Here is a 16,032-nt window from a genome sequence, read left to right on the forward strand (position 1 = left end):
CTGGGATAACACAGCCCCAGTCCCTACGTTACTAGCATCGGTATCTAGCACGTAGGGCAAGGAGGGGTCGGGATATGCCAGTACTGGGGCGTGTGTCAGCGACCATTTGAGCCTAAGGAAAGCTTCCTGTTCCTCTTCTCCCCATTTCCAGGGGACCCCTTCGCTGGTCAACAAGGTGAGAGGTTTGGCGATCGAGGCGTAGTCCGGCACGTATCTGTGATAGTACCCAGTGGTACCCAAGTATGACCTTAGCTGCGTCACGTCCTGGGGTGCTGCCCATCCACTTATGGCCTGAATCTTCTCAGGGTCGGTAGCCACCCCCGTGTTGCTGACTATGTGGCCCAGGTACTTAACCTGGGTCTGGAACAAGCTGCATTTGGAGGGCTTTAACTTCAGCCCGGCCTGCCTCAATCGCTCCAACACCTCGGCAAGCCTAGTGACATGACTAGAGAAGTCGGCTGACATGACGATGATGTCATCGAGGTACAGCAGCAGGGTTTTCCAGTGTAGCCCTTGGAGGACACGTTCCATCAGCCGCTGGAAGGTAGCTGGGGCGGAGGTCAGTCCAAAGGGGAGCACCTTCCACCTCCACAACCCACTGCGTGTGGCGAACGCCGACCGCTCCTGGGCTTCGGCGGAGAGGGGTACCTGCCAGTATCCGCTCATCATGTCCAAGGTACTGAAGAACCTACTACCGGACAAGGCGTCCAAGCTCTCATCAATCCGGGGGAGGGGGTAAGCGTCCTGGCGAGTGACACTATTAAGTTTCCTATAGTCTACACACAATCGCCACGCCCCGTCCTTCTTCCTCACCAAGACCACCGGAGAGCTCCAGGCCCCGTGAGCGGGCTCAATCATGCCTTGCTTTTCCAGGGCCGAAACCTGTCGTTCGATTTCAGCTTCCTTCTCGTGTCCTACACGGTACGGGTGTTGGCGGATGGGTTGTGCCTCTGGGAGGAGGGGGATCTCGTGTTGTACCAGGGTGGTACGCCCCATGTCTTCACTCCCTTGGCTGAATACATCCGCATAACGGGTCAAAAGGTCTTCCATCCTTCGGTGCTCGGTAGGGGATGAGCAATGTGGTGCCGCCTGTCGGAGCAGGTCCAGCATGTGGGGAGGTACGTTGGAGACAGGAGGGGGAGTTTCTTTGGAAACCTCGGCGTCTCCCTTCGCTGTCCAGGGGGCCCCTATTTCGTCCGGCCCGACCCCAGTGTATTGCCCCACGACCGTTCCTGCCGTCACGCTGACGGGATGGTCGGTGGGGTTCATACAACGGATGGCCACTCTCCCCTTCTCACCGGGTTGGTGTAGGCTGGCGGCCACCATATATCCATTCTTCGTTCCCTCAATTAACCCAACTGGCTGATAGGAGGAGGACGTGAGACGTCCGGCAACCAGGACCTCGGTTCGAGGGGGAAGCGTTGTGGCTCGCATTATCTGCACGCTGCTTGTCAGAGGTCGACCCTCTCGGTCAGTGCAAGTCAACTTCTGTCCATTTAACACCAACGTGGGTTGCTGAAAGTTCATCTCGCAGTGGTGGTCGACCAGGAAAGGCATGCCCAGGATGGCATCCTCCTTCAGGGCACACACCACGAGAGACACAGTAACCTGGACACTCCTGACTCTGACCGGGAGAGTGATGAGTCCGTGGAACTGCAGCCGGGTACCATCTGCCATTTGTCCATAGTCCTCCCGGACCTCCAATTTGCTTTTGACATCTTTAGGTAACCGCTCAAAGACATGTCGTCCCAACAAATTAGAGGTACATCCGGTGTCCACGAGGAATTGGACGGGCTGGCCTCCGATGCGACCTGGTAAGAAATAGCTGCTATTATGCGGCTTCCATGACTCGTCTCCGTGGGTCCGTCTGGCTTTGCTAGTCCTCTGGGGGCCCTTCTTGGAAGGCCGAGACGGCTTTGGCCAGACGTAGGTTTCGTCCTTGGCTTCTGAGAGTGGGAGACCTGCACACTCAGGTAAGGGTTGATATTGGTTATGCAAGGGGACCGGTGGCGAGCAGGGGGGGAGCCTGTGTCGCCTAGTCCGTCGTGGCTGTTGCCACTGTCCTCGCAAGGGTATATTTGATCCACAGTCAGTACTTCCCCCTACTGCTGTGGATGGTAACCATTTCCCGGCCTCGTGACTTGAGGCTGTTGTCTTTGGGAGGCTTGGGGGCACCGGCGTTGGGTGTGCCCTGCCTGGCCGCAACCCCAACAATTTGGTCCCCTTTTGTCCACGCCCCGTTGTCCCAACAGCTTTCCTTCCCTCAGTCCATCTGCTAACCCCTTTATAGCCATCAGGACGTCGTTCAAGGTGGCTGATGGGGGGTCCGAATGGACGGGGGCGACTGTAGCGGGGGTGACTTCTTCTTCCTCCACCGTCATTATTAGGGGTCGGGCACCAGGCCGAGGAAGAGTGGGCTGAATTTGCAGGAACTCGTTCCCCGCCTGCACTGCTTCCTCCAAGCTCTGTGCCTTCATTGCCAACAGGTGGCGTTGGAGGGGCGTATTTCCCAGTGTCAGAGAAAACGCATCCATGGCCATACTGGACTGGTAGGATTCTGGGAGGTCAGCGTATGCTATTTTCACCAGACGCTCCATCTCTGTGGCATGTTCTTGGAGGTTCGTCTTGGGTTCCCTTTTTAGGTGGAGTCTACTCCTAGCCTCTCTCGGGGAGAGCCCGTACTTCATGCGTAAAGCCGAGAAGATGGAGGCAGGTGAGTCCCCTCGACTGCAACCTCTGGCTCCCTCCTTCAGGGTCTCCCGCAGGTGGAGGAGCGTGGCCTTCTCACTCCACTCATTTGCTTCCGCAACCTCTTCGAACTGGGAGATGAATAACTCTACATCCTCACTCCCATCGAACTTCGGAGGCTTGAAGCTGGCTCCCCCTCTGGGTATCTGTAAGGCTCTAGTGATAGCCTCTGTCAGTTGACCAATCTGGTCGACCTGCTGTAACTCTGCCTCAGCCAGATCTCTGGTAGCATTCCGTCGGCTGTTTGGCATGGTTACTAGGTTCGTCTTATAAGTCCTAATTACCGCAGTTCAATCCCACTGCTGCCACCAGTGTATTGGATCCTGCGACCAACACGTAGAGGCGACCTGGGTCGGCTTACTCTACCGGTCTGCATTCACTTTCCACAGGGGGCCGTGTAAGGGTTGCCCGTAGACCAACACGCGGAGGCGACTGGGTCGACTTACACCACCGGCCTATTACAACCACCTTACACCAGGAATTGCTCCCTGGGGGATATTATGCTCGTTCGACAGGGTCGACCTGAGGTCGACGGGGTCGACAGTGTTTCTATAACCCTACTCCCAAAGCACAGTCCGTAGACTGAGGCTTGGAGTAAATAAGTGCTCAGTGTGATTCTGTTAGTGCGCAAGGTAACAGAAGAGTGTGGGTCCAAATGCAAAGCATGTATTGAACGAACTTACTAGGCCGAAACACGGCCTTAAGTATAACCAGATATGCAAATGAGGTGGCTAGGGCCAACCTCCTCTAGGGGCGTGACTATATAAAATAACACAAGAGAACACAACTCTAATGACAATAACCAAAAAGGAGATGGTAATGCATGTTTCCATCACAATATGTTGCACCCAATGCTATCTAACTACATTTATCAATTCGAAATTAGGCGCTATGCATTTTATTAGTTGTGGATGAAATATGAAAACTCTATTGAAGTTTATCCAAACGTTTTGATTTTTTGTATTTTGTAGCAATGAATAGTAAATACGCTTAATGATGGATCTAGTGCCATACCATTAGAAAACATCATTATTGCGGCATCATCAACAGCATGACAGGCTCGGCACTATTACCATCTAACACACTATATTAAAGGTTGACTTGCAACAAAATTCACATTACAGTTATTTGGTATCAAAAGATTCACCATGTCTTACTTTGCTGTGTTGTAGGTGCAAAATATGTGGAAATGTGATTACAAGCTTTTAAAAGCTTAAAAACGAAAATCCGCCGTAGATTGGAATCTCTTTATTTCTCTGACTTTGTCATTACAGTTGGTTATTGTTTTGTCATGTGATGTTCTCACGTAAATTGAAAGGCCAATAAAATGCTCAACATAAAACTTCTCATAGCACTAGTTTATGACAAACACTTCAGGTTTTACCGAAGACCCCGTATCAAATATAGATACTCGCTACTTTACAGTTTTGTTTCGGCTTGGTCTAATCGTCTAGTCGAAATCTGATCATGTGACCCATACTTTGCGAATAACTTCTGCAGCATTTTTCGATTATCACAGGTGACCAACAGGCTCGTCATGTTTATCAGACAATGATACGTACTCCTTCAAGCTAAATTAAAAAAATTAAACAAATTTTTCCGGTTAATTATAAAATATCAGTGCTGAAAGTGACAGCATTACAATGACGATAAAACAGACACGTAAGAACAATAAATATGGTTTTATTGAATGCGTGAAGTATATTTGTGAAAATATTTTGACGAATGAGGTTGCATGAAAGTGTAAACATAAACCATTTTGTACAACTACGTCCAAATTGAGCCGTTTTGGAAAGAGATTCTAACCTACGGCTGTTTTGTGATGACTGCGATTAACTGTTCGTTTTTTAGCTTTTAAGAGCTTGTAATCACATTTCCACATATTTTGCACCTACAACACAGCAGAGTAAAACATGGTGAACCTTTTGATATCAAATAACTGTAATGTAAACTTTGTTGCAAATCAACCTTTAAGGTTTTATGAGCTGGTCTGTACTTGTTTGTGTGTTTGTTTATACTAGAGCCTCCATTACATAATAAAGAATCTTGGTGGTAAAGTAGATGAATATGATGGCTGTCTCTCCTACCAAAGATGGTAATTGAGGCACGATGATTAAGTGTCGCGGTCACAGAAACCATGGTTAAGTCGCAAATCACGAAGTTGAGTTATCCGACTTTCAAGTTGCACCAACTGAATTTATAATATTGGTAACGATTTTTTTTAACACGTGCATCTGGACCAATCAAGGAGTGATCTTTCTGAATCTGAAGTCAATTTAGCCAATAAAAGTCTTCAACCCTTGGAAAAACCCTGTTAAAACCGTTGCTAAGCTAAACAGGAAGTACTGAAAAATGGCGTCCGATAAATATAATCGTTTCTTTTTTGCCGATTTTAAAGATTACTCTGACATTTTGGACACTAATAATCTGTACTTTGGTGTTCCAACTGATGTCAAAAGCAGTAAAAGGAATTACAATGATAATTTCCTAACTATTCTTAAAAGATTATTACATTATTTAATCATAAGAATAATTATTCGATTTTATAGGATTATTATAAGATTTAATTATAAGAATAATTATTCGAATTTCCAAGATCAAAGTATATAGTGACCGATAGTGTGCAATATGTTACTGTTGTTACTTTTTTTAAAGATTTTGCTGATGATTTGGCTGTGCCCGTTATCGCTGTACTGCCAAACCGTTTTAAATATTTACAAAATTAAGTAATACATTTTCTTATAAATATACAGCTATTTATGTGACAACCAGCTAAAATCTGTTTAGATTTTTGAATTCAGCATAATTTTTTGAATAGAAACGCAGAAATCTTGATGAATATCACAACCTCTTGATATTGGTTGCTATGACGTTTTGAAATGTAAACAAAATTGGGCATTGGTTTTCGTTTCTCAAACTTTAACACCAGTTTTCTCGGAACTATGTTTTCGCACTAATGGTAAACGCGCATTCAGTTTATTGACCATAAAATCTGCTGTATTCAAGCTAGAATCAAAATCTTTTTTGCAAAATAACAGTGAGAATTTTCTCTTTCTGCTAATGTAGATAACTCCAAATCTTACAATCCCGACTTAAACATGGTTTCTGTGATCATGACCCATTTACTTACTTTTTGCGATAGAGCTGTGCTATTGCCTTGGTCTAAATAAACAATAGGGTATAATAAGTTGCTTAAAGCGAGTGCAGCATAATTATAGATAATTACGCATGTTTTTAATATTTCTGTTAAAATTAGAGTTTGTATTCTTTTTAGATTCAAGGCAGTTCCAAATCAACCGCTTCAAAATCTGAACATTTTTACAAAGTGTAGTTCAACTGTTTTTAAAAGAACGCTTTATTTGGTTAGTTTGAAATAAGCAGTAGCAGTGATGAAAAAGTAAACAGATAAATCATTCCTAGAAATCGAACAGTTAATTATAAGTGAACATGAAAAAATAATTTTTAAACAGTTTTTTGAAAAATGTGAGAATGGTGAAAAAGGAAAACACCCTGTAGCATGTAAAAGTGGGTTAAGGTGAAAATTGAGGATAAAAGGCAAAAAATAACAATTAAAAGAAAAACTGTGAGCAAGGAAATAAATTCCTAAATGTGACTGAAATAGAGGGAACAACTCTACTTTTGAGCTCTGTACATTTATTAATTTTCTATGTTATGCTGTAGCTAACATTTGCACTAAAGCTATTGCTTCTTCAACTACAACCTGCCATATCAAAATTAGGTAGCTAAATCCAATGCTTTATACTTAACTGAAAGAAACAGAGTGCGCTGAACATGACGCTGTTCAAAATACAACATGCTGAACTCAACAGGAAAAAACTAATATTTTTGTTAGGACTATATTTTTATCCTAATCTATATTATTGTTATTGTTTTGATGTACTAATAATATAGTAATTTCCTATCGCTCATGCAGTAAGGAAGCTCTTTTAAAATAGAGAATGATTTGTTTAAGCTTGTGAGTAAGGTGTGTATTAAAACGAAAAGCACCAACTGACCGAACCAACAGATACAGCAGCATTTATAACCTGTAAGTAAGTATAACTTATATTGCAACAATTATTTACACAATCATAAATGGATATTATTTAAACCTATTATTATAGAAAAAAATAAATAATTAAATCTTTCTAATATAAGTTGTATCTACTGATTTCAGGTTTTAGAACAGTCAGCTTTTAAATACAAAAGTTGAACTAAAAAGGCTTCCAGCCTACATTATATAGTCATTTTAATTTTTCCTTACTGAAAAACCTGCTTGAAGTTTATGGTATGCTAACTGGGATATAACATTTTAAAGCAAGTTTGAAGCAAGCAATGTTTATGTACTCCACTATGTTTACTGAATCTTCTGTTAGCATTCCCCATTGAGAATTTTGGTTTACACAAATTGGTACATCTACAATTTCATTGAGTTTTTCCTATCTGCAGTTTGGACACCTTGCTAAACAACTTGTTTAGCAACAACTAAAAACTGGCTAATTATTCAGTTAACAGGGCTGGGTAGTATTTTGCAAAATGTCTGTTAATAAATCTCGCACACCTGTTAATGACAAAAGGTTTCTATGGATGACTAACCATTCCCTAACTATTATGCTTATTACTGTTGGTTGTTCCTAAATTACAAAGAGTAAGCTCAATTTAGTATCTGTGTAAATTTTTATCCAGTTTTATTTAAATATACATCTAACAAGAAAATATGTCAAGGCTTTGTGGATATTTAAATTCTTAATAGAAAATAATAAGTACAAATGGTCAAAATAAGTTCATTCAGTTGACATGTATTTGAAATGACACTTTTGTCAATATTAACAGTTTTAAAAATGTACATTTGTGGCTACTGAAGCTTGGGTTGTCACAATATTTGTTATCGGTAATATATACATGTATATATATATATATATAGTGTTTTGGATTATGCTGGAAAATATAAGGTAAAATCATGCATATGGTTATCAGTATGTGCGGCCATTAATTAAAGTGCCTCATGTGCATATAAAAGTGCATAGATAGTTAAAAACATCAGATGAGATAAAATATTTAAGACTAAAATTAAAAACTAACGGTATTCGAGTTAATAATCTGTTTAGAAAAAGGGAAGAATCTGCTTAAAAAGAAGAAAGACCAGCATGAACATAGTGATGTAAATAGATAATTATATCAACAAGATTCATGAGCTACACTGTAGACATGGTCTGCTGACTCCCTCTTGGTCATTTCATACTTAGGTTCAACATTAGCATCCTGAGGTGTTTGTGACTCGCTAAAATTATGAACAACACTGTAGACATGATCTGTTGGTTATTTTCTCATCCTTTCATATACATGTACAGTGTTAACAGTATCAGAGTTAGTAACTTGATCTCTGACTGCGAGTGCCTCTATGTGTGCAGGATCCTTTGTACCTTCTCTGGTTTCTGGAATACAACAAAGAGATATCATAAGACAATTATGCCACCCTCAATTCCTTTCTGATGCGCCATGGTAGTTATTTGCAGCAGTATCTATCATCATGTATACCACTGTCACCCATTAGAACTGTACCAAAGTGGTACTCCTCTTACTAAATTTCTTTACAGGGCCATGATGTCATCTGGGAAACGATTCCTATTCTCACATACCTCTCTGGTGCTGTTCATTAGGCATTCTTTACTGTCACATGGCTTTGTCATCAGACTTCGTTTGCCCTAGCATATATCTTTGGCACAGAATATTGCTCCTAGATGTATCCATATTACGCACCTTTCTTTTTTCATTTTGATGTTGTCCTTAGACACTCGCACAATCCTCTACCAATTAATGATGATGTCCCTAGATGTATACACACTCACATACTTTTCTACCACATAATGATAATGTCCCTAGATGTATAAACACTCACAGACTTCTCTACCACATAATGATATTGTTCCTAGATGTATCCAAAATCCCATACTTCCCTACCACATAATGAGGATGTCTCTAGATGTATACACACTCACACAATCATCTACCATACAATTTATAATGATACTGTTCTTCGATGTATACACACTCACATACTCCTCAACCAATATATTCTGTCACCAGATGTATGAACACTAACCGAATCATATACCATGCAATGATGCTGTTCCTAGATGTATACCCACTCATATACTTTTTTACCATGTAATAATGCTGCTCCTAAATGCATGTACACTCACATACTTCTCTACTTCCAAATGATGTTGTTACGAGATCTATCCACACCCACTTACTCCTCTAGCACATAATGGTCTTTAGATGTGTACATGCTCACACACATCTCCATCACAAAATGACACGGCCAAAAACTGTATCCGCTGTCACATACCACAGTTGTCAAACCGCACAGCCCTCTCATTAGATATCTCAAGCCAAATGGTAATAAAATTATGTTATACGCATAGAAATCAACAACTCGTACACATTACATACATTTAGCAATGTGAAATTAATGGTGAATAGACAATACTCTGTTCAAACGATTCAAAGACAAATACTCAGGGAATACCATTGCATTACTTTTATTTTTCTGGCTGAACCAGAAGATGATGACTACGACTCCTATCAGCCCTACTCCTCGAATAACTATCCCAGCAGTAGCACCAACAGTCAATCCAACAGATACGGTTGATTGAGTTGAAGTTTATGTAGCTTGCAGGGTTATTGGTAGTATGGATCCATTAGATGTCACAGTTTGCTGGGTTGTTGGTGGTATGGTTATACCCGATGTCCATGTCACATTCCAAGTGATGATGATTGCATCCATGACTACAAGGAATTTGTCGAGAAAAACATTATATCATTAGATTACTGACAGTTCTGTACTTTCATACGGACATTGCTTTAACATTGACAGTTTGTATGAGAGGATGAAAGACTGCAAATGTATATTAGGTTAATACTATTGCTAGTACAACAAGATGAAATTGTCCACAAAGCTCATCATTTTAGTGAACTTAGTTTCGTGTATACATTTGTTTATAAATTTTAGTTTAGTAATCTAATGATCTTTATGTTCAACCTTTGTGTACATGAATTTACCAAATACTTTTAACCATGCTGCTTAACCATATTACTTACTTTAATATTTAATAAAATCATGTCATCGTACAGACAAATATAACTATCTATAGCCTGCAACATACCTTAGCATTTAAATAATATGTCCTTTAAAAGGCTGAGCTTTACACTGCACAGTATGAATTTTGGTTTTTCTGTATAGATTCGGCTACCAACCCTTTGTTATAGGAAACAAATATTGCCTAAAAGCAGGTAAATACTCTTCCGTAAGCCAAAGGTATCAACTTTCTACAGATATTCTTTTCATGGTTTATTTTTCTAGTTGGTAGTGCAAATGGCTGCACTGCCGAATTGCTGAGTATGAGTTGCATTTTTACCTAAACTCTAAATGTGGTTTCGGACAAACGGACAGACACAGCTACTCTTGTACTTATTCTACTATTAACAACAAATGTAATGAGGTTTCAGAGAATTGGACCAATTTCATCTGGTTCAAAGCTAAGTTGTCTAAAGTGAACTAGCCTCTTGGTATGATTGGCCCAACGACGCATTTGCTCTTATGTTAACTTGTCAAATATATGACTGACTAGCTGTGCTACCCTGGGTTGCCCGGGTATTAAAAATCAGCTTATAAGAATGAGCTTATCATCAGCTTATAAAATCAGCTTATACAATGAGAAATAATGAGAGTTGCCTTCCACTTGCTATCAGCCTGGCACATTGCCAATGGAAAGTTTTAGTAAGCTAACTAATGACAATCACTTACGCAATTACCCTGCGTGGTATACAAAGCCGTTGGGTATGTGCTCCCATGCAGCGACCTATATCAGCAAGTGAACAAGTCGATCTCTGTGGCCTATTGGGTAGGGTGTCGGGCTGGTGAACGTTAGGGTCCGAGTTTAAATCTTTTACGGTTACAGATTGTTTATTCCAAGATTTTAATAGCTATAGCTTGAATGCCACACATACAGACATACTTTGAGAAATATATATATTAGGTTATTACCATTAGGTTATAGCTTCTGACAATGTGCAAGCTACTGTATGTGTAAAACTGCTATTTCAAAAGAGAAAGGGGAAGCTTACTGCGGATGGCTGGCTATATTTTAAAATTGTAAACAAGAATGCGAAATACTATATTCGCTGTTTATATAACTGTTTTTAGCAAGAACAATAAATATGTTTTAGCGCTTCGTTTAGCGCTGGCACATTATCTACAATTTTGAGCCAGCAGCATAATTATAATATTGTTGATCATGTTAATTTCTATCTCTTTTTTGTAATCTTAAAGATTTTGTACAGAAAATTTATCTGAACTTATATATAATCCAATAATGCTTCCACTATTTTAATCAGTGTGTACTAAACACAAGTATGTGATTTAGGTTTTTGTATTCCTATCTTTGTCTTTACATCAGTTATAGACTAATCGTCATGAGACCAAATAGTTCATTAGACAAATCGGTTTTACACAAAAAATCATTAAAGTAAATATATTTCGACAAATTGGTCCTTTAGACCATCTGGATTTGGACCAATATTAAACCAAGCGCCGCTAGAGACATCTTATTAAATCCCATCCTGTGATATTATATTATTTGTTAATCTCTTGATAACCATGTTTTATTAAGCATTAGATGAATAATTATCATGTAGTGGTATAACAACATGCTCTTCAAAGAAACGGTATTTTGATGATGAGAGGAGTAAGTCTGGCAACTCAAAACAAAATTCTTTGTGGATAGTTAATGTCTATGCTAGATGAAGATGTTAGCGTAAAATGCAAGAAGTTATGTTTCACAGAAAACTACAGTGTTCAAAGATCCCAACAAAAGATGAGAGGAGTAAGTCTGGCAACTCAAAACAAAATTCTTTGTGGATATTTAATGTCTATGCTAGATGAAGATGTTAGCGTAAAATGCAAGAAGTTACGTTTCACAGAAAACTGCAGTGTTCAAAGATTCCAACAAAACATGTGGCAACAGCTTGCATTCGACACCGCATACAAGAGAGTATGAGAGAGACTGCTGCATTCCACATGATGAATCACTAACAGGAAGTCATCACTTAAAACTGGAAACATGTGTGATCACCAATGAGAACACTTACATTCAATGGATGCAGTGCAGCTGAACTGTTCTGTTTGACTATTCTGACGAGAGTTCATACCAATTGCCAGCTGATCAGACACATCTGCATCTGAACAAGTACTGCATGACCACTCGTAGGTAGGGTTAGAATTAGAGTCCGTCAACACTTTACAAGTGAGTGTAAGAGGCCCTCTAGGGTTATGTTCTATAACATAATGTGGCCACCCTTCATAGTCAATATCTGTAACAGGATGAAAACGGTAGTAGGCCTATTGTAAATAGGAAGAATAATAATGGAAGAATCTTGAAGTAGAGATGACTCACAAGGACAGTCATTTAGTTATCCATAACTAGTAGCTTTAGCTATTTTCTAAATAAATGATCTTGCAGAATTATAAAGGATGTCTGTCTGTTGGTTCCTGCCACTTTGAAAGACCAGTATTTTCAGTCTAATTAATGAGACCTTATTCAGAGCATTGATAGGTGGTAAAGTTATATTTGCAGCAGTTACATGAATAGTGTTTCAAAGTCATCGTCTACAATATATGATCAAATCCAATGTGTCATTATATTGTTCACCATGTTTATCGCTTTGCGACATTGCTAGTAAATTTGGTCACAATCAGATAAATCCCTCAGATTTAACCTTTCTTGGTTGGTGATATTTTTTCTACAAAGCTGATCATTTAATTTATATCAATTATAAATCTAATCATTTTGATATAGGTTTTGTCAATTTTACGTGTGTCATGTAGACCTACAGCTATAATTTTGTTGAGTTCTAATGAACCAATAGTTTCCTTAGAACACAACTTACAGGCAAACACTCTTTAAGGAACCCACAAGTATTCCATGGAATAATTGTGATCATTTAGTCAGTTGAGTTACTTGAGCTAATCTGATAAGAACATGAAAATCTTCTCTAAAGATGGGCCAGCATCCAAGCATATTGAGCACAATTATAGTGCAAACCATGACTCTGAATATACAGTCTAAATTGTTTGGCCAAAGAATATTGCAGAAGAACAATCTCAGAGGGCTAAATAAGACCACCCAGGGTAAAAAGTCAAAATGATGAGTTGTTTCCTCGCTTGTCGTTTGAATAAGACAAAAAAATTGAAGCATGTTACAGCATCAAGGCAAACACACTTTTGTATCATAAACAATAGAATAACAGTTTAAACTTACAGCGAGGCTCCACATCTTCTGACATAATTATGCTATCAGAGTAAACACTCTCTAAGACTGAATGAGTTGTGTCTTTGCATCTCAGAGTCAAACCATCTCTATCTTCCTTTACAGGTGTGTATCTACTGTTTCTCACAACCACCATGTTTCCTCTCAACACTTCTGTAACACATAGATAACACTAACTTAGAACTTAATACTAGCTTTAGCATTTTTCTTTTGCAATCAAACATTGTGCAACGTGTTAGATAACTCTATCTGAATGATTGTCTAAAGGTCAAGATTACAGTTTAGGTTATGTCAAGGCCAAGACCGGTTTTATGCCAACCGTAAATGTTAACAACGCTCTACAAGAATCTCGAAGAATAACTAACGAACCATATACAGTTAGACAGTGCCGGCACTTCTTGTTCTGAATCTGACGGTGAAAGTCACATTTCAACAGTTAGCCTCAGTACCGCAAATATTAAATGCAAAAATTTCAGTATAGGCATCAGGTTGTTTGGGAAACTAATATATTAATATACAAATTACTGCTGATACGGCTAAAAATTTCTGTTACTTGAGGCTACCTATAATGCTACAGCATTCTAACACAATTATTAACAGCAAAATAAACTTCTACGAATGATTAATTTTTTATTATCGACTTATCATATGAAATTTTTATAACATGTCATAAAATTCCATCAAATGTTTTTAATTTTATAGCTGAAGGTGTTTTCTCCAAACATAGCAGATTCTCAAAGCAGGAAGGCTCATAGAAATTAGGACATTACAAAAAATATACAAACAATATAGAATATATATACAATAAAGTATAGGCTAAAAGTCAGCATAAAGTGCTCGATACTAAAGTAGAGCTTACCATAAATTTGATGAGTGTTACACACCTTTTGTGTAATATGAAACTTTTAGTAATTTTGATGCTTAGTCAAATTTTAATAAATCTTTTACCAAATTTATAGAGTATATATATAATGTTGGTTTCAACTTTACTTAGTATAAGCTTTAATATGTTTGATGAATATTTCTCTATCACCACTTCCACTACTAAACCTACATATGGCCAATCCTGAACTTCCATTAGCTTGTTTTTCCACTATAGTAACAACATATACTTTTAATTGATTGTTACCAGCCACTCAAAAACCAATCAGAACTTTGAAATTTGTCAGAAGAATGGATATGGTTAATTACGAATGATTCTCCTCTCTGTTGATATAACCAATCAGATAATCTTGCTACATCCAGTGGGTTTCGTGCAATCCCCAATAATGACCGGTTTCTCTTTAAGACTTGTTGATCACCATTTTTTTAACTTTATATAATACAAGGGGTCAGAAAGTATAACAGATTTCTGTTATGAAACCATCTGTTTAGTGCTTTAAGCCAAGCTGTGTGAAATAAAAATGATTAATGGAGTATTACTAGAAATTGCAGCAAAATGTGAAAAAGCGATTATTATCTAAAGTTATCCACGAATAACTGTAGCAGAGGTATGTGCATATAATTATAGATATAAACATTAATAGATTCATATATTTTGTGTATTGTTAGTTATCCAATAAAATAGTATAAAGACTCATCTCAGTATATCACTAACCATAGTCATATACAGAGTCAGGACTCCCTCCAGTAGATGTGCAGTTGAATGTGAACTCTTTACCCTCTACTATCTGATCTGGTTTGTTCATTACAAGATTCTCAGGTTTAACTACAAAAGAGAACATTATATGTGAACAGATATGGTTTTCTTTACATAATTTGGTTCAGTGGGACTCAAAATTGTATTAAAGATGAACTTGCATAAAATTGGTAGTAAATTTTATCAGACAGTCTCAATATTTTTCAATCATTTGCGATTATTTTTGATCTTTTAGGTCATCTGATTGCCAGGTTGTTTTAAAATTAAAATCAATAAAACTTGATCGCAGTTAAAGCACTAATATCATGCAAAAGCGCGAATACGACGTCTATAGTTGCAAAGAGACCAACAGAATAGAGTCGAGTGATGCTTCAAGTTGAACGCAATAGCTGATATAAACTATCACATCGATATCAGCTAGTGACGTTTTTTGGACATATTCTTTCTTCTGAGCATTTTAACCACGATCAAGTTTTAACGATTTCAATCTTGAAACGTTCTGCCAATCAGATCACTTCAAAAACAGTCGCAAATGATAAGAAATACTGATACTTTCTGATAAAACCTATAACAAATTTGTGTGAGTTCATCATCGAGCTGTGCTTTATATCGTACTTTTCAAGTTTTGTAATCTTAGTAGAAGTAGTAATAAACGGAAGGAAGAGTATGCTTAGCATAGAACTACAAATAGAATTAAAATCAATTAATTAAAACTCCGCAATGACAGTACCATCAACTTACCATTAATAGTTGAAATAGGAAATGATGAAGAGTTGACACGAATTGATGTGAAATCAGCGAAACACCTGAAGTCAGCACTAAGCAAGTAATCTGATATGGTTCCTGTTATGGAGAAGATGAATGGAGGAGCAGCAGCTGCAGCAGCTACACAGTAAGCTTCATCTATTCTGGAAAAACCTGGTATGTTCAGAGCATTAGTAGGAAACCATGTTTTCTCATTACTATCTAATCCACAAGCATTCTATCGTCTGCTGCGCTGGCACCATTAGCCAGGTAGACAGCGGTAACATCTGTACCTCCACTAGCGGTACAGGTTAAAGTTATCGACTCATCTCTGTAGAATGAAGGATACCCTGTTGAATCTACAGACAATTCGACTTGACTTCCTACAATTACAAAAGAACAAAAACGCATTATTTAAAACAACTAAACAAGGTAAATTCATCTGTACAGTAGTATTTAGCCCTGAGTTGTATAGTCAACTCACAGTACATAAAGTAAGTTATTATATACTCAGCTGCTATTAATGCCAGTTAATTCAGCACAAGCATGAACTTACTATACCTTTATCTA

The 16,032-nt window shown here is 38.7% G+C and overlaps 1 protein-coding gene across 1 annotated transcript in view; it reads right to left on the reverse strand.

Moving 5' to 3' along the window:
* Positions 1-15,681, reverse strand: part of LOC137404082 (uncharacterized) — a 257,551-nt gene extending 241,870 nt beyond the window's left edge. Inside the window, exons 1-3 of the mRNA XM_068090239.1 lie at positions 15,460-15,681; positions 14,677-14,787; positions 13,071-13,232 (exon numbers count right to left, since the gene is read on the reverse strand). Coding sequence (XP_067946340.1) covers positions 13,071-13,232; positions 14,677-14,767 — 253 coding nt within the window. The 5' untranslated portion in view covers positions 14,768-14,787; positions 15,460-15,681. The remainder of the gene's footprint in view (positions 1-13,070; positions 13,233-14,676; positions 14,788-15,459) is intronic.
* Positions 15,682-16,032: the final 351 nt, after the last annotated feature.

This window comes from Watersipora subatra, chromosome 9 (genome assembly GCF_963576615.1).
Source record: "Watersipora subatra chromosome 9, tzWatSuba1.1, whole genome shotgun sequence".
In the NCBI taxonomy this organism is placed as follows: Eukaryota; Metazoa; Bryozoa; class Gymnolaemata; order Cheilostomatida; family Watersiporidae; genus Watersipora; species Watersipora subatra.